The sequence below is a fragment of the Microtus pennsylvanicus genome, chromosome 12 (assembly GCF_037038515.1).
Source record: "Microtus pennsylvanicus isolate mMicPen1 chromosome 12, mMicPen1.hap1, whole genome shotgun sequence".
Lineage (NCBI taxonomy): Eukaryota > Metazoa > Chordata > Mammalia > Rodentia > Cricetidae > Microtus > Microtus pennsylvanicus.
In genome coordinates this window covers 29,733,199-29,748,753 of record NC_134590.1, presented here as the reverse complement: position 1 = coordinate 29,748,753, position 15,555 = coordinate 29,733,199, and the positions used below count along the sequence as shown (strand labels likewise).

The 15,555-nt window shown below is 38.2% G+C and overlaps 1 protein-coding gene across 3 annotated transcripts in view; it reads right to left on the bottom strand.

Moving 5' to 3' along the window:
• Nfxl1 (nuclear transcription factor, X-box binding like 1) overlaps window positions 1-15,555 on the bottom strand; it is a 40,814-nt gene that overhangs the window by 16,840 nt on the left and 8,419 nt on the right. For all 3 annotated transcript variants that reach the window (XM_075943127.1, XM_075943125.1, XM_075943126.1), the window contains exons 5-12: window positions 13,503-13,633; window positions 9,484-9,662; window positions 9,108-9,269; window positions 8,912-9,012; window positions 8,220-8,334; window positions 6,828-6,952; window positions 5,636-5,758; window positions 2,345-2,435 (exon numbers count right to left, since the gene is read on the bottom strand). In XM_075943127.1, the coding sequence (XP_075799242.1) occupies window positions 2,345-2,435; window positions 5,636-5,758; window positions 6,828-6,952; window positions 8,220-8,334; window positions 8,912-9,012; window positions 9,108-9,269; window positions 9,484-9,662; window positions 13,503-13,633 (1,027 nt within the window). The remainder of the gene's footprint in view (window positions 1-2,344; window positions 2,436-5,635; window positions 5,759-6,827; window positions 6,953-8,219; window positions 8,335-8,911; window positions 9,013-9,107; window positions 9,270-9,483; window positions 9,663-13,502; window positions 13,634-15,555) is intronic.

The following is a 15,555-nucleotide window of genomic DNA, read 5'->3' as shown; positions in this document are numbered from 1 at the left end:
AAAACTACAAAAAAAACCCTGTCTCGGGGGAAAAAAATAAAAAAGAAACAAGAAAAGCAGTGATAATATGAACTATTCTTAGCACATTAAACAAAATAAGCTATATACAAAGGCTGTGTGCTTCAGTGTTTGATTCCACACATACAGAGGAAATAGAAAAAACTGACATCCACTGCTCAAAAGCAGGAGAACAGTTCAGGACAGCAGCTTTGAGAAACACTGATAGAGCTCTGTTTAACGGTCTGGATCCAGTACATGATCACATTCCCAAGCTTCACAGCACCACACACTTAGGATCTTATATCTTTCCTTACATACACCAGTACCTCAGTACCTTTAGAAACATCCTTGCTTCTCAAAGTGCTGTTCTAAATAACAAATTTAACATGACACTTATTCAAAACTGTAACAAGCAAACAATAATTTTGTGGCCTATTTTCATAAATATATCTATTCAAAGGATAAATTCCTTCAAAAAAGGGCGACTTTCCTCTCATGACCAGTGGTTGGCTATTAATGAGTGAGTGCTGGGAGGCCTTGCTGGTCAGAGGCTGCAGTCTATCATGGCCTAGCAGCTCTCTCTGAAGAAGACAGTATGAAATAATGACTCTACATATCAAACTGAGTTAAACCGATGTTCAGAGTGATACAACCATCTTCTACATAATCATTTTAAGTGCCCGGAAGATTCTTTGGGAGCTAGTAAGCACTGTCACAACAACAAATGTCACAAAAAAATATAAAGCATAAAGCTGATCAAATCTCTAGCCCGAACATTTTATAGAAAATTGCAGAGGGCCGGGCGATGGTGGTGCACGCCTTTAATCCCAGCACTCGGGAGGCAGAGGCAGGTGGATCTCTGTGAGTTCGAGACCAGCCTGGTCTACAAGAGCTAGTTCCAGGACAGGCTCCAAAGCCACAGAGAAACCCTGTCTCAAAAAACCAAAAAAAAAAAAAAAAAGAAAATTGCAGAGGATAAAGAAACATATTAAAATATATTAGAGAGGCAATCTACAAAATCCAGACTGGGAAACCAAAGAGCTACCTAATTTCTTCAAATAAATCATAAGCCATTTAAAAAATAAGGGAAATGACACATTTAAAGCCCATCATTCGACGGCCATAAGACATTCTTACTTGCTGTGAGTCACAAATCAACTGTTAAAAGGAAAAATTTCAAAATCAAATATGTCAGGGATAAAAAATTTTATGTTTGGGTTAAGATTTCATTTCTTATGTGGGGGCCCACAGATGTGGGTCTGTTCTGCCTTGACTAAATATCATAGAGTTTGTGCCTGCTCTTGCTCTTTCAAAGTTACTGACAAGAAGTCTAACTTAAGGTATGGCTACAAACAAGATATCCTGACCTAGGGTGTGCTTACTTGGTGTTTTGGATATTAAGATGACTCATAGATATGGGTCCTCTCCACCTTGACCAAAGGTCAGAGAATTCAAGCCTATTCCTGCTCCTTCATTTTAGGACAGGAGGTTTGAACCAGGGAGAGTCTGCCATCAGGACATATTTGATGCGTATCTTGCCCTAAACATCAGAATGCTTAACTCAGGAAATAGTGGCTCGATGTCTCAAGTACTGAAGCACATAACTGTTCTGGTTGTCCTTTTTGTCATGTTAAAGCAGTCTTTTGCTTTCTTCCCCCCTTTTTGGATTGTTGTATATAAGCATATAAAATAAACGTGGGCGTATTCAGTATACACTAGATAACCTATGTCAGTGTATTTCTTTCATATGTATTTCTTTTATATCTCTGTTCCTCCTAATTTTTCTAATCTTTACCAAAAATTAAAAGCCATGCTATTTGTATCAAAGTATAAAGGGTGTATTTTACAAAAAATAATTTTAAATAAACCACTTAAAATGGTTGTATTTTATTTTAATGTCAAATACAACAATTGTAAATGGATAAAATTTACACATTAATAAAAACCTTTAGGGTCTCAAAAAGTATAAGGGATCCTGAGACTAAAATCTCCACTAGCATAGATAGGATAACCCTTATTACATCTGAAGTCCATAAAAGTATGTAAAATTCAGAGTACAACCAAATCAATGAATACCTTAAAAAAAAAAAAACGAGATTAAGAAAAGCAAAAACGATACAATTTACCATCAGTCGTGAGTTTGAATTTTGCCATACCTCTCCCTAGGCATTTCCCTAAGACACTTAATTTTAACTACCTTGTTCAAAACTAGTAGTATAGAGACTATATTACCTTCTCCTGAGTGTTAGGAAGCCCAAATAAGGAAATGAACTGGAAGTTCTCTACTAACGCTAAAGAACTAAGAAAACACAAACATAAAATAACATCTACTGTGATATTTTACCTCTGTGGCAGACAGACGGACACTTGTGGTTTCTACATCCTAACATCCGTCCACAATTTTGATCACAAGGTAGACAGTTTCCAGGGCAACACTAGAGAGAAAACAATATACAAAGAGCTTTTGAAACCCCACACATTGTATATTAGTCCTAGTCATTTACTCAATCTTTAGAAAGCAAAGTTTCTTTTTATATTCTAAGGATAAAATTATTCAAGAGTATCAACATAATTCTAGTAAAAAATAATACAACACAAAGCTAAACTTCCTTGCCTCTTAGTTATTCTATGACATATTTCCATTGCAAAATTTCACTTACTTTTCTATTCATAAAATTATATTAACCCAAGAATTTGATCAAATCCAGTCCAATTTTCAAACCATGAGTCTGGCTAATTAAATTAAAATAAAATTGGCTGAATATGTAGGCTGTCAGTTATGTTCAAAGCACAGGGTGAGAGAACTAAGAAAATCAAAGGCATATGCAGGTGGCCCTGTCAGAGGAGCAGCAGGCGGCAACTGACCTCAGGGTGTCAGTTCACCAGGAGCCAAATTCCCACTGGGTCGATCTTGGATAGGCAAGGCCCACGACCATAGACCCCAACATGTATTTGCTTCTGCTGTGCCTTTTATTTGTTGCTGTTATCTTTCTCCACTATCTGGCATAATGTGAATGGGTGCGGGGCGATCCCCACTGCCTGTAATGTAGTGTGTCTATCTCATGGAGACATTCCATTCTACTGAGCGTTTTTATTATAAAGATGACTGCAACCTAAGATATAGTTCTGATGATAAAAAATAAAACCAGGAAGAGTCACATGGCTAGAACACATGAATTTCTATTGAAGAACTGTATAGACTATGGCCAATTCTTTTACATATATAAAGTCTAGATTTGTGATTCCTTTAAGACTTCTTATGAGATTATCACCTCAAGGTAAGTAAAAAAGTAACTGGCCCGTTCTTTGTAACTGCAAAGCGCAGCTGGCCAGTAAAAGACTTGACTGAGAAGAATACCTTGCTTGCCCACACAGTTAATCTATAACAAGTTGCTTGGGTATGAATGTACATGAGTTCTTAGGATAATGTTTTTTGCCTGTAATAAGCAAAATATTTAATCATGTAAGGGATAAGGAAAACATGCTGTTTTTACCTGTACTCATTATAATCATTCACTTGATAAATTGAATGTAACTGCGCAATAATTTTTATATTGCCTGAAAGATTTTGTTGGGGTATATAAGCTGTAGAAAAATAGCATACAGTACGAAAAACACAGAATAGAACATAAAGAAGGAAACCATCAAGAGAGAGTGAGTGGGCTGGAGAGATGGCTCAGTGGTTAAGAGCATTGCGTGCTCTTCCAAAGGACCCGAGTTCGATTCCCAGCAACCACATGGTGGCTCACAACCATCTGTAATGAGGTCTGGTGTCCTCTTCTGGCCTACAGACATATATGCAAACAGAAGAGTGTATCCATAATAAATAAATAAATATTAAAAAAAAAGAGAGAGTGGGTGTTGTTTTCCCTAATCCCCTCAGATAAAAAAGTTATATTATGTGCTGACTCCGTGGATTCCCTCTGAGCCCTGTGCTGCTGGAGGCTGGCCCCCCCCGGCAGTAATAATCTGTATCTACACAAAAAGTGAAAAGTAATGATATATGATGGCAAAAAACTTTTCATTCTCTCAAACATTTCTAAAAAAAAAAATAATAATAATACTGAAGCTGGAGAGATGACTCAGCAGTTAAGAGCACTTGCTGCTCCTCCAGAGGACCTCAGCTTGGCTCCTAGCACCCATGTTGGGTGACTCAAATTTCATGTAACTCTAGTTCCAGGGGATGTAATGCTCTCTTTGGGCATCTGAAGCTACCTGCACTCACATGGCAGACAGAAACAAATGCACATAGTAAGTCTTCAAAACTGTAACTATTTAAAACAATAATAAAAGTCATATAGTTGGGGTTTTTGAACACAGATATAAAACATAGAAATCACTGAGAAACAGGTCAAAGAGAAGCCAAATAAGGAGAAAGGAACAAATGGATAAATAGAAAAATCACTAGCAAGATTAACAGGATAAGCATGGTGGCGCAGGTCATAATCCCAGCACTCGGGAGGCAAAGGCAGGCAGAGCTCTGTCTACATGGTGAGTTACAGGAATTGCCAGAGCTATATATTGAGACCCTGTCTCAAAACAAAGATAGTTAACAGACTAAAATAATCACATTAAATCTAAGTAATGGGTAGCCAAATTAAATGACAAACACTGGCACCATGGATTAAATGAAGTCTAAATGCTCTCCGTAAGGAATTCACGTTAAAGACATGAATAGGTTTAAAGTCTAACAAAATGAAAAAAGACATGCAGTAACAGTAAACAAAAAAAGCTGAAATTATTCACATTTCACTGACTTTAAGAACCAGGAACCTTACCAAGGAACAAAGTATACTTTATAAGGAAAGAAAAAATACAACCCAACAAAATACTAGAGTTAGATTCACTCCAAGCCAGGCCTCCATCTAATTTCTATTACCATCTGTGGTGGTTTGAATGCCATTGGCCCCAGAAACTCACAGGGAGTGGTACTATTAGGGAGTGGAGCTTTGCTGGAGGACATATGGCCTTGCTGGAGGAAGGGTGTCACTGTGGGGGTGAGCTTTGGGGTTTCCTATGCTCAGGATACTACACAGTGTTTCAGACAGCTTCCTGTCTCCTGCTCCTTCTCCAGCACCTGTGTACGTCCTTGCTTCCTGATACGATGACAGCGAACTAAACCTCTGAACTATAAGTGAGCCACCCCAATGAAATGTTTTCTTTGTAAGTATTGCTGTGGTGATGGTGTCTCTTCAAAGCCATAAATACCCTAATATACCACCTAACCTTTGTTAGGCATCAACCACCAAATACTATCACTCTAAAACTGCTAATGACTGCTAATGATGTCTTCAATCAGAAAACAAAACTGCCCCAAACCCAAGCTCAGAGTTAGTGTGTGAGTCAGAGACTACATACAGTCTTTGGTGTTTTGTGACAAAGCCATGCTATTTGAGCTCAGATTGTTCTCAATATCCTTCTGCTTCAGACTCTTGAGTGACGGACCCATCTGTGCCACCACATTTGAAAACTGGCATGATTTCCCACTAAGAAAAACTGTTCATCTACAATATTTACTATTATTTGATATAGAAAACAAAGAATACACCTGAATACTTGAAACAAAACAGTTTATCATATACCCAAAAGGAAAATTTCAACTCTTAAATCAGGTTAGCAAGTTTATCACACATACCTTTCTCCTACACTGGTGCTTCTGACAGTCCCGCATTTTAACACACTTGGTTTCACACAGGTAAGGTTTGTGACACGGCATTCGCTTTGTATGCTTTCCACAGCGGCATTGCTTTTCCACTTCCTAGGCCAAGCACCAAGAAACATCGTTAAACTGGCTTAATGTTTTGCAACACACAGCAATTTTGCTGAACGGATAAAAATCTTAGTAACAAATTTATATTAAAAACTAACTAGGGACTGGCGAGATGGCTCAGAGGTTAAGATCACTGGCTGCTCTTCCAGTCATCCTGAGTTCAATTCCCAGCAACCACAGGATGGTTCACAACCACTTGAATGAGGTCTGGTGCCCTCTTCTGGAGTGCAAGCATACATGCAAGCAGAACATTGTATATATAATAAATAAGTCTTTTTTTTAAAAAACTAAACCAAAGTGGTCTTCTAAAACACTTATTTTACTTTATTCCAAATGAAACCTCATATTTGGATTAATTATGAAATTTAGTAGAAATCTGATATCAAACAGTAAAACTAACAAACAAATTACAGGGCTGGAGAGATAGCTCTGTGGTTAAGAGCTTTGCCTGCTCTTCCAAAGGTCCTGAGTTCAATTCCCAGTAACCACATGATGGCTCATAACCATCTGTAATGAGATTTGGTGCCCTCTTCTGGCCTGAAGGGATATATGCAGGCAGTACACCATATACATAATAAATTAAATCAAAATAAAGTACAATGCTTTAAAAACAAAACAAAACAAATTACAGGATCATTTACAGGTGGTTCCAACCATACCATCTCCATCTCATCTCGGTATGAAACAAGTGGAGTGTTTAGTATCCCAGCTGGTTAATGGAGTAGTATGGTTGAAATCAAACAATGTACATATTTAAGTTTATAGTGTCAAATCTAGATATGACTGTTCCCATTGCAACTAGGCTGAATTCAACAGAGCTCTAACTTCTGGTGGCAAACAGCCGCACATTGAACTCTGCAAATGAGAACATTATAACTTGTACCAAGGAAAACAATAGAGAGTAATGTTCAGATTTGATTTCCTGATCAATACTATAAATATTGGATAACACAGACAATGAGATGTGTATAAAAGTAATAAAAAAAAACCACAACAGTTTCTCCTGACATTTTTTGATGCAAAGCTCCTGAAAGAGAGCGTTTGGGACACAACTGACTTGTCTGCAGGTCTCACATGGCCCTCGGTGGCAACGCTGTGAACACCTATGGATCCCACACTCAAGCACTTTGTCACAGCTGTCTCCACAAGTTGGGACATCTTCTGTACAAGGCAAAGAAAACTCTGAAAGCAGACAAAATGTCAACATTAAACAAAATACATCATTAGTGAGTCATTAACACAGGCCCCTGTTCTTTAGTTCCTGAAGAATGACAGCCCTTTTTGAACTATAAAAACTTTATAACAACATAAAATTAGAAAAAAAATTAACTTTAATAAAAATAATTCCTAATGTTTCTGCAAGACTAAACCTAAATTCACAATTCTCCTGCCTATTGCTCCCACTGCCAACACTGGCAAGCTTATCTTTCTTCTTCTTCTTCTTTTTTTTTCTTTTTCTTTTTTTTTGAGAAACAGTTTATTGTGTAGGCCTAGCTGTCCTAGAACTCATAGAGATCCACCTGCCTCTGCCTCTCACATGCTGGGATTAAAGGTGTAAATCACCATACCTGGCAAGCTTGTTTCTTATGAAGAAATTTGATACACAAATTACTATAAAGAAGCATTTTTTTTTTTAAGACAGGGTTTTGCTGTAGCTTTGGAGCCTGTCCTGGAACTAGCTCTCATAGACCAGACTGGCCTTGAACTCATAGAAATTCGCCTGCCCCTGCCTTCCGAGTGCTGGGATTAAAGACGTGTGTCACCAGTGCCCAGCTTAAACAAGCATTTTTATGACTAAACTACTTCAGAAATTGTTAGCTAGAGAAATGAGTATGAGAACATAAAACTCTGAGGGATTTCTATATATGCAAAATTTTCTTTTTAAATCTGTTCAGTCTCAAAGGATGGAAAAAAAAAGACAAACCTTAAAACACCATAAAAACTCACCTTAACAATCACATTATGACAGGTAGTAAAAACAGTCTTACAAATGACTCAAGCAAGCTTACTCAACTACTATACTGCTCTAGACACAAGGAAAAGGAAGCTAAACCTAGAGACAACAGTAGCACAGCGTCCTGCAGTACCAATGTACACCAAGAGATGGAATGTTACAACTCATGACCTCACGATGTTACGTCAAATTACTTAGAACGCCCAGGTGATATGAAGGCTCACGCCATGTGTGGCTACTTTATGGCTATGGACAGAACTGGCACATAACATCTCACAGAGGACTGTCAGCACCCTAAACCCTCTACACCTAGCTAGCCGGCCCTTCTCCCTAACCCGAGTCTGTCACTGTTTTCCTTTCCAGAACGTCATGTAGCTTGATTCCTATAGCACACATCTTTTTCAAATTAGCTTGTTTGGTTTAGTAATATAAATGAACATTTCTTCCCCATCTTCTCATAGTTCAATAGCTCATTTCCTTTGAAACAAGTCTTACTTGATTTCTGACATGGACAGGACCTCTTCCCGGAGCGAGGACACTCTCCACAAGCACCAACATGACAAACTTGCTCACATGTATGATAACCACATGGCAGTGTCTTTCCACACACCTAAAATAAAAGCATTCATCAAGAGATTAAAACCACACAAAAAGGTAGTATAAAACATAACCCATTTGTACTCACAAACACCTTCATTTATGCCCTCACATTATTATGCTTTATGTCTAATCCAGGTGTCATATATGTGTACACATTTACACATATGAATTCTCATTTCCTGTGTACCAGAGGGTATCATACAAATGTAGAAAGGACAGATGTATCCTCAGCTTTGTATGACCATCCACCAGACCTCTAACCAGTACTATACCTGTTCCAACGCTAGAAAAAGCAACCCACAATAACAATTCCACGTTCCCAGTGGTATTATCTCAAAAGGAGAACGGTAGAACCTAACACTAGGTGGAGAAAGGGAAGGGGCAAAACAACACACTGAATTAAGAATTCAGCAACTAACTTATTTTGAGGGGAAAAAAAGCAAACTTTTTCTCCAGTAGTAAGACACTAGACTGTAGAAGAGCTACTGGTGTTGTTCCTCCTCACCTTTTACCCCAGGTGAAGAAGCGCTTGTGCTCCCCAGCCATCTGTCTACACTCTACCACTCGCAGAGGGCACCAACACTTACCTGATCACAATGCCACACTGGGCTCGCACAACTTCTTTCTGCTTCCTTTTTGCCACAAACACACCTCTGTCTACTAACTCTTGGACAAGGCTGACAGTCTCCTAAAATTACAATCATTCATTAGTACACAAATACTAAAGCAATGAAGACAGCTTTGACTCTGTTTAAAGTCAATTTCCCAGGCCCGCTCTTTTACCTGCATGACAAGGATTTTCACACTTATGATGCCCACAAAGCAGCTTGCGCCCACACGGCAGCTGGCAAGACCACTGCTTGGCACTGCACCTGCGAGGGACAGGTTTTGCTTTCTTACAGTGACAAGTAGTTGTGACCATCTTTGGACAAGGAGGGCAGGGACCTGGAATGCAACAAAGGGGATGAGGTAATTAAAAGTCACCAAAACATCTCAGATTTACATTTTCCTGAAATCTCTATCATTTTTTTCATTGCTACTTTTAAGGGCAATCCCTTTTCACAGCAAAATCCAAATTCAGCTTGGATAATTCTGTGTGCTTCAACATTAAGAACAAACAACCAATCAAAAACAATTACACATACAATATGAAACTCACCTGGATGGCAGAGAAGTAAACATTTATGGCCACAAGGAGGTTTAAATTCCCTCTCACATACTTGGCCACACGAATGAGGTACAAGCCATGGATCTAAAGGTGGATCTTCTACTTTCCCACAGTAGCAATAATATCTACTAGGTGTTTCTGATCTTTTGTATTCAAATCTACATTTTGGACTACAAAAAAAATTTGAAATATTAATCCCATCACTAAAAGCAACATAAGAGATAACAGTAACAAGACTATAATTTTGTTGGGCAAAAAAATAAATTCTTACTACAATCATTGCACGATATAATTTCCTGAAATACGGAACTGTTTTATACTAATACTCTCCCAATACAAGAGCCAACAGTCAATGTGAGATGAAGCTATGCATAAAACTTGGCAACAATTACTTTTTTCCATATTTATACTTCTAAAACCTGAATAGCCACTTGTAGTTAGTTGCTATTCATTAAACACAGACATCCAAAGTACAACCACAAAATTTCTACAAACTACAAATCTGCAATATTCACCCAGATTTACGTAAGTCTCAGCTTCTTAAAGTTTGGTTATATACTCTATAAGTAAACAAAATACATGATCAAAGAAAAATAAAAAAGCAATCATGTTATAAATAGGCTGAATATAGCAAGAAGAAACATAACAAAATAAGAATTAAGAGGGGGAAAAAGCTCCAGGTAGAAGCCAGCCTAGTCTACAGAGCAAGTTCCACGACAGCCAAAACTACACAGAGAAAACCTGTCTCAGAAAAGAAAAAAGAAAACTTGAATGCAAATGTTACGGGAGATCCTCCCACTCCCCCAGCCTATCGCCGCTGAGATACCAGCCCCTTGGGGTGTGGTCTCTCTCCCTTTAAAAAAGCAGCCCCCTTTCCCTCTAACCTCCTTACATATGGGCCAGCGCTAGAAGGTTCCATTCCCTCTAGAGGAGGGTCTTTTCTTTCATATCTGAAACCAGATGGAACCTTCTAGCGCTGGCCCATATGTAAGGAGGTTAGAGGGAAAGGGAGCTGCTTTTTTAAAGGGAGAGAGACCACACCCCAAGGGGCTGGTATCTCAGCGGCGATAGGCTGGGGGAGTGGGAGGATCTCCCGTAACATGCAAACAAATAATTTCCTAATTTTCCTTTTTTTAAAGGCATATCTATTTCTTATTTTATGAAAAATTTGCATGCATGTATATATGGATCAAATACATGCCTGGTGCCTACGAAGACCCAAAGAAGGTATCAGATGCCCTGAATCTGTTGAAGACAGTTGTGAACCACCCTATGGGTGCTAGAAGCGAATCTGAGTCCTCTGAGAGAGCCGTAAATACTCTTAACCACTAGCCATTTCTCCAGCTCTGAGAATTTCCTAATGTTCAATTTCTAAAACAAAATACATATATTTCAAGCTCACTTAAGTCAAGGAAAGTTTAAATATAATTTTATATTCTCTGATAAAGCAGAATGAGTTATACATCAAAGTAAATTTGGGTACAAGAATAACAAAAATTCACTTGGAGATCATCGTAGATGATTCCTAAAAGATGCTCTAAGCCTTGTGGAACAGTCAGTGCGCTGCACCAGACTATTTGTGCATCACCATTTAAATCTGTTCTGTATAAAAATCAATGTATTTTCACTGCCATGAGGACATGCTGTACTTTCAAATAAACGCCACGCTGATGTTCAGAATAACCAAAACACATTTGTTCTCTTAATTAAATTTCAAAAACAAGTTATGGAGAGATGATTCTGCTGCTCTGACAGAGGACCCGAGTTCAGTGCCCAAATTAGTTTCACGCGGCTCACAATAGCCTCTAACTCAAGCTCCAGAGAATCACAACACTGCTGACCTCTTCAGAGCATGTATGTGCACATATCCAGAGACAAACAATACACACACATGCACAATTAAACAGAATGATTTTTAAAGTAAAAACTGAAAACTAATGCCACACCTCATGTTTATAAATAAATGACATTTTGTTCAAAGAGTTAAAAGGAAAATGACTTTCTTACAGCTGCTATGAAAGGGATGTACTTAGATGGTTAACAGGCACTGACTATATGTCACACTACCCGCCTGCGCTGACACAGACAACAGGAAGCTGACTATGCACTCCACTGCCTGCCTGCAGTGACACACAACTACTTTGGAAGGGGTGATGTGTAGTTTCACTATAAAATGATGGAAATCAACAATCAAGGCCTTATCCTGTTTACTCAACAAGCACTTACCTTAGAACAAAGTATAAGTTCATTTCAACAAAATGACTTTATTATAATTTTTTGCCAGGTTCTGGTTACATCTTGACAAGAGGTAAACAAAGAAGGGCATTACAGAACTACTTATTTTCAGTTATTATATTCGGAATAGCGTGAGAAATACTACACAGAACATTACACTTTAGTCCTTCCAGGCCTGGGAGAGAAGTAGCAGTCCATTACTCTGGTAACTGACACTTTTCTCCTCTACAGGAAAATCACGGCTTACAACAGAAGCAAACAGAGCAAAGGTGAGAAAGAGTGAAGCTCAAATCTCTAAAACCAGTGATGCTGGGCACCTGGCTCTCTTCTGCACCCAACACTGAAATCCTCTGCCATAAGTAACAAGTATAGACTTCAAGTTTAAAGTCTTTCCAAACAGAATGTGCTGGAACAGAAAGCAGTCTATCACACTTAACTCAGTGAATAAAAAAGGCTACAATTGAAAGAATAAATCCTAGGATTCAAGCTCCAGCTCTGCCTCTTAGCAGTGAGAGCTCACTGCTGCTCTCAGCTAACTTCCACGTCTCAGGGTAACAGGTGAAATCTCAAGATTGCTGAGAATTATAACAAAAAAGTCCTTGTCTAAAATGTTTTTTAAAATTATGCCAGAACAATTTTACAAATATCTTGGTATTTATGATAATTAGGAAGACGTGAATCAAAACCAGATTCTATTAGGCCTAAACCTGTACAATCTGGAAGGTATTAGGAAAAAGAACACTACCTTGAAAATTTTTTAAAAAAATCAGTTACAAAAATTGTAATATAAGCATACAATGCCCTCCTGAGCTTATGTTTAATTAACCTTACGATGAATCTACCACTGCAGACTAGCAGAAACAAATGATTTTACTTCTCCACTTTTTCCTCAAAAAATAGCTGAAGTCCAAGATCCAATAATCAGCAATAATAAACAAAACTGGTAAGATAAATGTAGATAAATTAATAATGATACATAATACACAAATGTAATGTTGAAATTGAAGATATAACTGGAAACCATACAATCAAAATATACTAGATGATAAGCAGACAAAGTCCAACACTAATGCATACTAACAAGAACTTGAGGAAAGAGAGCTAACGACTTTTGATTCCCATATTAAGTCCTTGAAAGCAGAACTGAACACTGTTTCACAGGTGTATGGAAACTCCTACACAGCTGCAGCTGTCTGGGACTGTCAGCAGAGCCTTAATCTACCCTTTGTCTTTAGCACCTTCTGTTTAACATGTGAATATGTCTGAGTGTTTCCCAAGGGTACAAAGCCTGTGTAAAACTTGGGAAAAACCCCGGCACACTGTAATAGTCCTTAATCGAGAATTTGCATTTGGTATTGTCCCTCTGGAAGTTACTATGTTTTGGGGATGTGGAAATCAACTTACTAAAAGTGTAAATAGGAGAAAATAAAAAAGTCCTAGGTGAAGGAAGAGCACTGTCTCTGAGAAGCTGAGACCTCTGCTGCTGCAAAGGTTAAAATCACCCTTAAAGTGCCCTGTCTCTTCTTCCACAGACCCACAGGAACCCACACCCGTTCTACAACACACAGGAAAAACATTCTAATGATTTGTTGATTCTGAAAGATACGAGCATTTACATAAAAATTGCAAGGAGAAAATTAGCAAGGTCTCCTGTCTTCACAAACCAGACAAGTAATGGAAAGCAAAACGGACTGAAACTTCCAGCAACACAACTTCTCATCTATAATGTTCATTTATTCCACAACTTAAAACCCAATGAACCAGAAAACAATTACCATGGCCAAGGATAGTCTTTCTTTCCAAAATCCTCATCTGTCACAGATGATACAAGAAACTGGCTGTCTTTAGCCCACTTCTGAATACAGGGCATATGGAATATACAGAAACATCCAGAGCAGCTCCAAACCTAAGACAAAGGTGTCAAAATGCATTATATATAATTTTTCTTTGTTAATTATACAATACTTTAAAATGATTATCACACACTGATGTTCAAGACTTACCTAAAGACTAGAAAACAAAACAAACTCCTAATATCACAGAAGACATGATCTTTACAAGTGTATTTAGGAGTATCATATATGAAAGAAAAATATTAATCACCCAGATTCAATTAGCAAGAAAAAAACAAAGGTAATAACCTAAATGATGTCTAATTTATATATATGTGTGTGTATATGTGCATGTATACATACATACATATATTCAATACACATACTGGTGCTGACCGGTAACATCTTTTATAACATGACATAAACATTTTCCTTGCCAAATATACCGATACATCTTATCACATAGATTTATGTACCATATTTCATCAATTTCTTATTGCTGGTCATCTATTATTCCCAGTTATGAAGAATATAAGAAAAGGATTCTATCCATAAAATTTCTGTGTATAAATAACCTGTTTTTTTATATAAATCCTGTAAGTCCAGCATTTACACAAAATTCAAAAAACTGAGCAAAAGGTAAGAATACATACAACATAAAAGCTTAAGAAAGGGGGCTGGAGAGATAGCTCAGTGGTTAAGAGCATTGCCTGCCCTTCCAAAGGTCCTGAGTTCAATTCCCAGCAACCACATGGTGGCTCACAACCATCTGTAGTGAGGTCTGGTGCCTTCTTCTGGCCTGCAGAGATACACACAGACAGAATATTGTATACATAATAAATAAATAAATGTTAAAAAAATAAAGCTTAAGAAAGATGAGATGGCTCACCAATTAAAGGTACTTACTGTGCAAGGTGTGGAGTCCTAAGTTTGATCCCCAGAACTCACATAGAAATAATGCAGAAAAACGAAAAACATCCACAAAGTTGCCCTAAGTTCTGTTTTCCTTATTACAACTATTTTTTGGGGGGGAAGGGGGCGGGGAATCAGACATGTACTGTGAAATAATGTAGACAGCAGCATTACATAAAAAGAAACAGCTAATTCCTTAGTTTTGATTCCCCAAATGCCTACCTAAAATGGGAACCTAGAGGAATGAGTGGACAAAATGAGGAGGAAGAAATGCCAAATAATGGTATTTTGTAGAAGTCATTACTACTAAGGCCACAGCAGTTCAATACTGCAGTAAGTCTTTTAAAGAACTGTAAAACTGCTCTAACACCCTAACGAGATTGGGACATTCACCAATGGAATGATGGTGGAAGAATGTTGTTCCAGGAGACATGAACTCCTCAGTGCTGCATTGAGCCTGTATATTGGCTGAGTCAGTTCCCAAGGAGGACAAACAACCTTGAAGTTAAGGGATGTGGGAGCAGTCACACAAAGAGCAAGCACTGATGCGGACACACAGGAGCCGGAATCACAGAAAGCTAAGGAGATGTGACTCTGAAGACTAGACACCAGCCTCTGCTGCACGGCCCTAGCCAACCCGTGTAATAGACTTTGGCTTCACCCTACATGACCAAAACGTTTCATCAGACATGATTTAAAGCTGCTGTACCAGTAAAGATTAGAATGAGGTCTCACAGGTGAGTCTGTCACGCTCAGCTGTCACTTCTCTTTAACTGCTTCACTAAGGCCCTTTTAAATTTACCATAGCTTCACCATCAGGCAAGCTCTCCTTACAACAGTATCAGTTATGTCTGACTCTTTCTTTCCCCCAATGACCCTGGCCACAATGTTCCAACACTGTTAGAAGCTAATAAGCCTTAAGTGTCACTATCAACTGCTAGTTCCTCTAATCAAAGACCATGCCTATCTTTATTTCAACCCACGCAAAGTATGTAGCTCAGCCGTAGATCATTGGCCTAGCATGCACTAGGCTCTGGTTAGATCACAGCACCACATAGTAACATTCTGTGTTTGTAGGAATCTC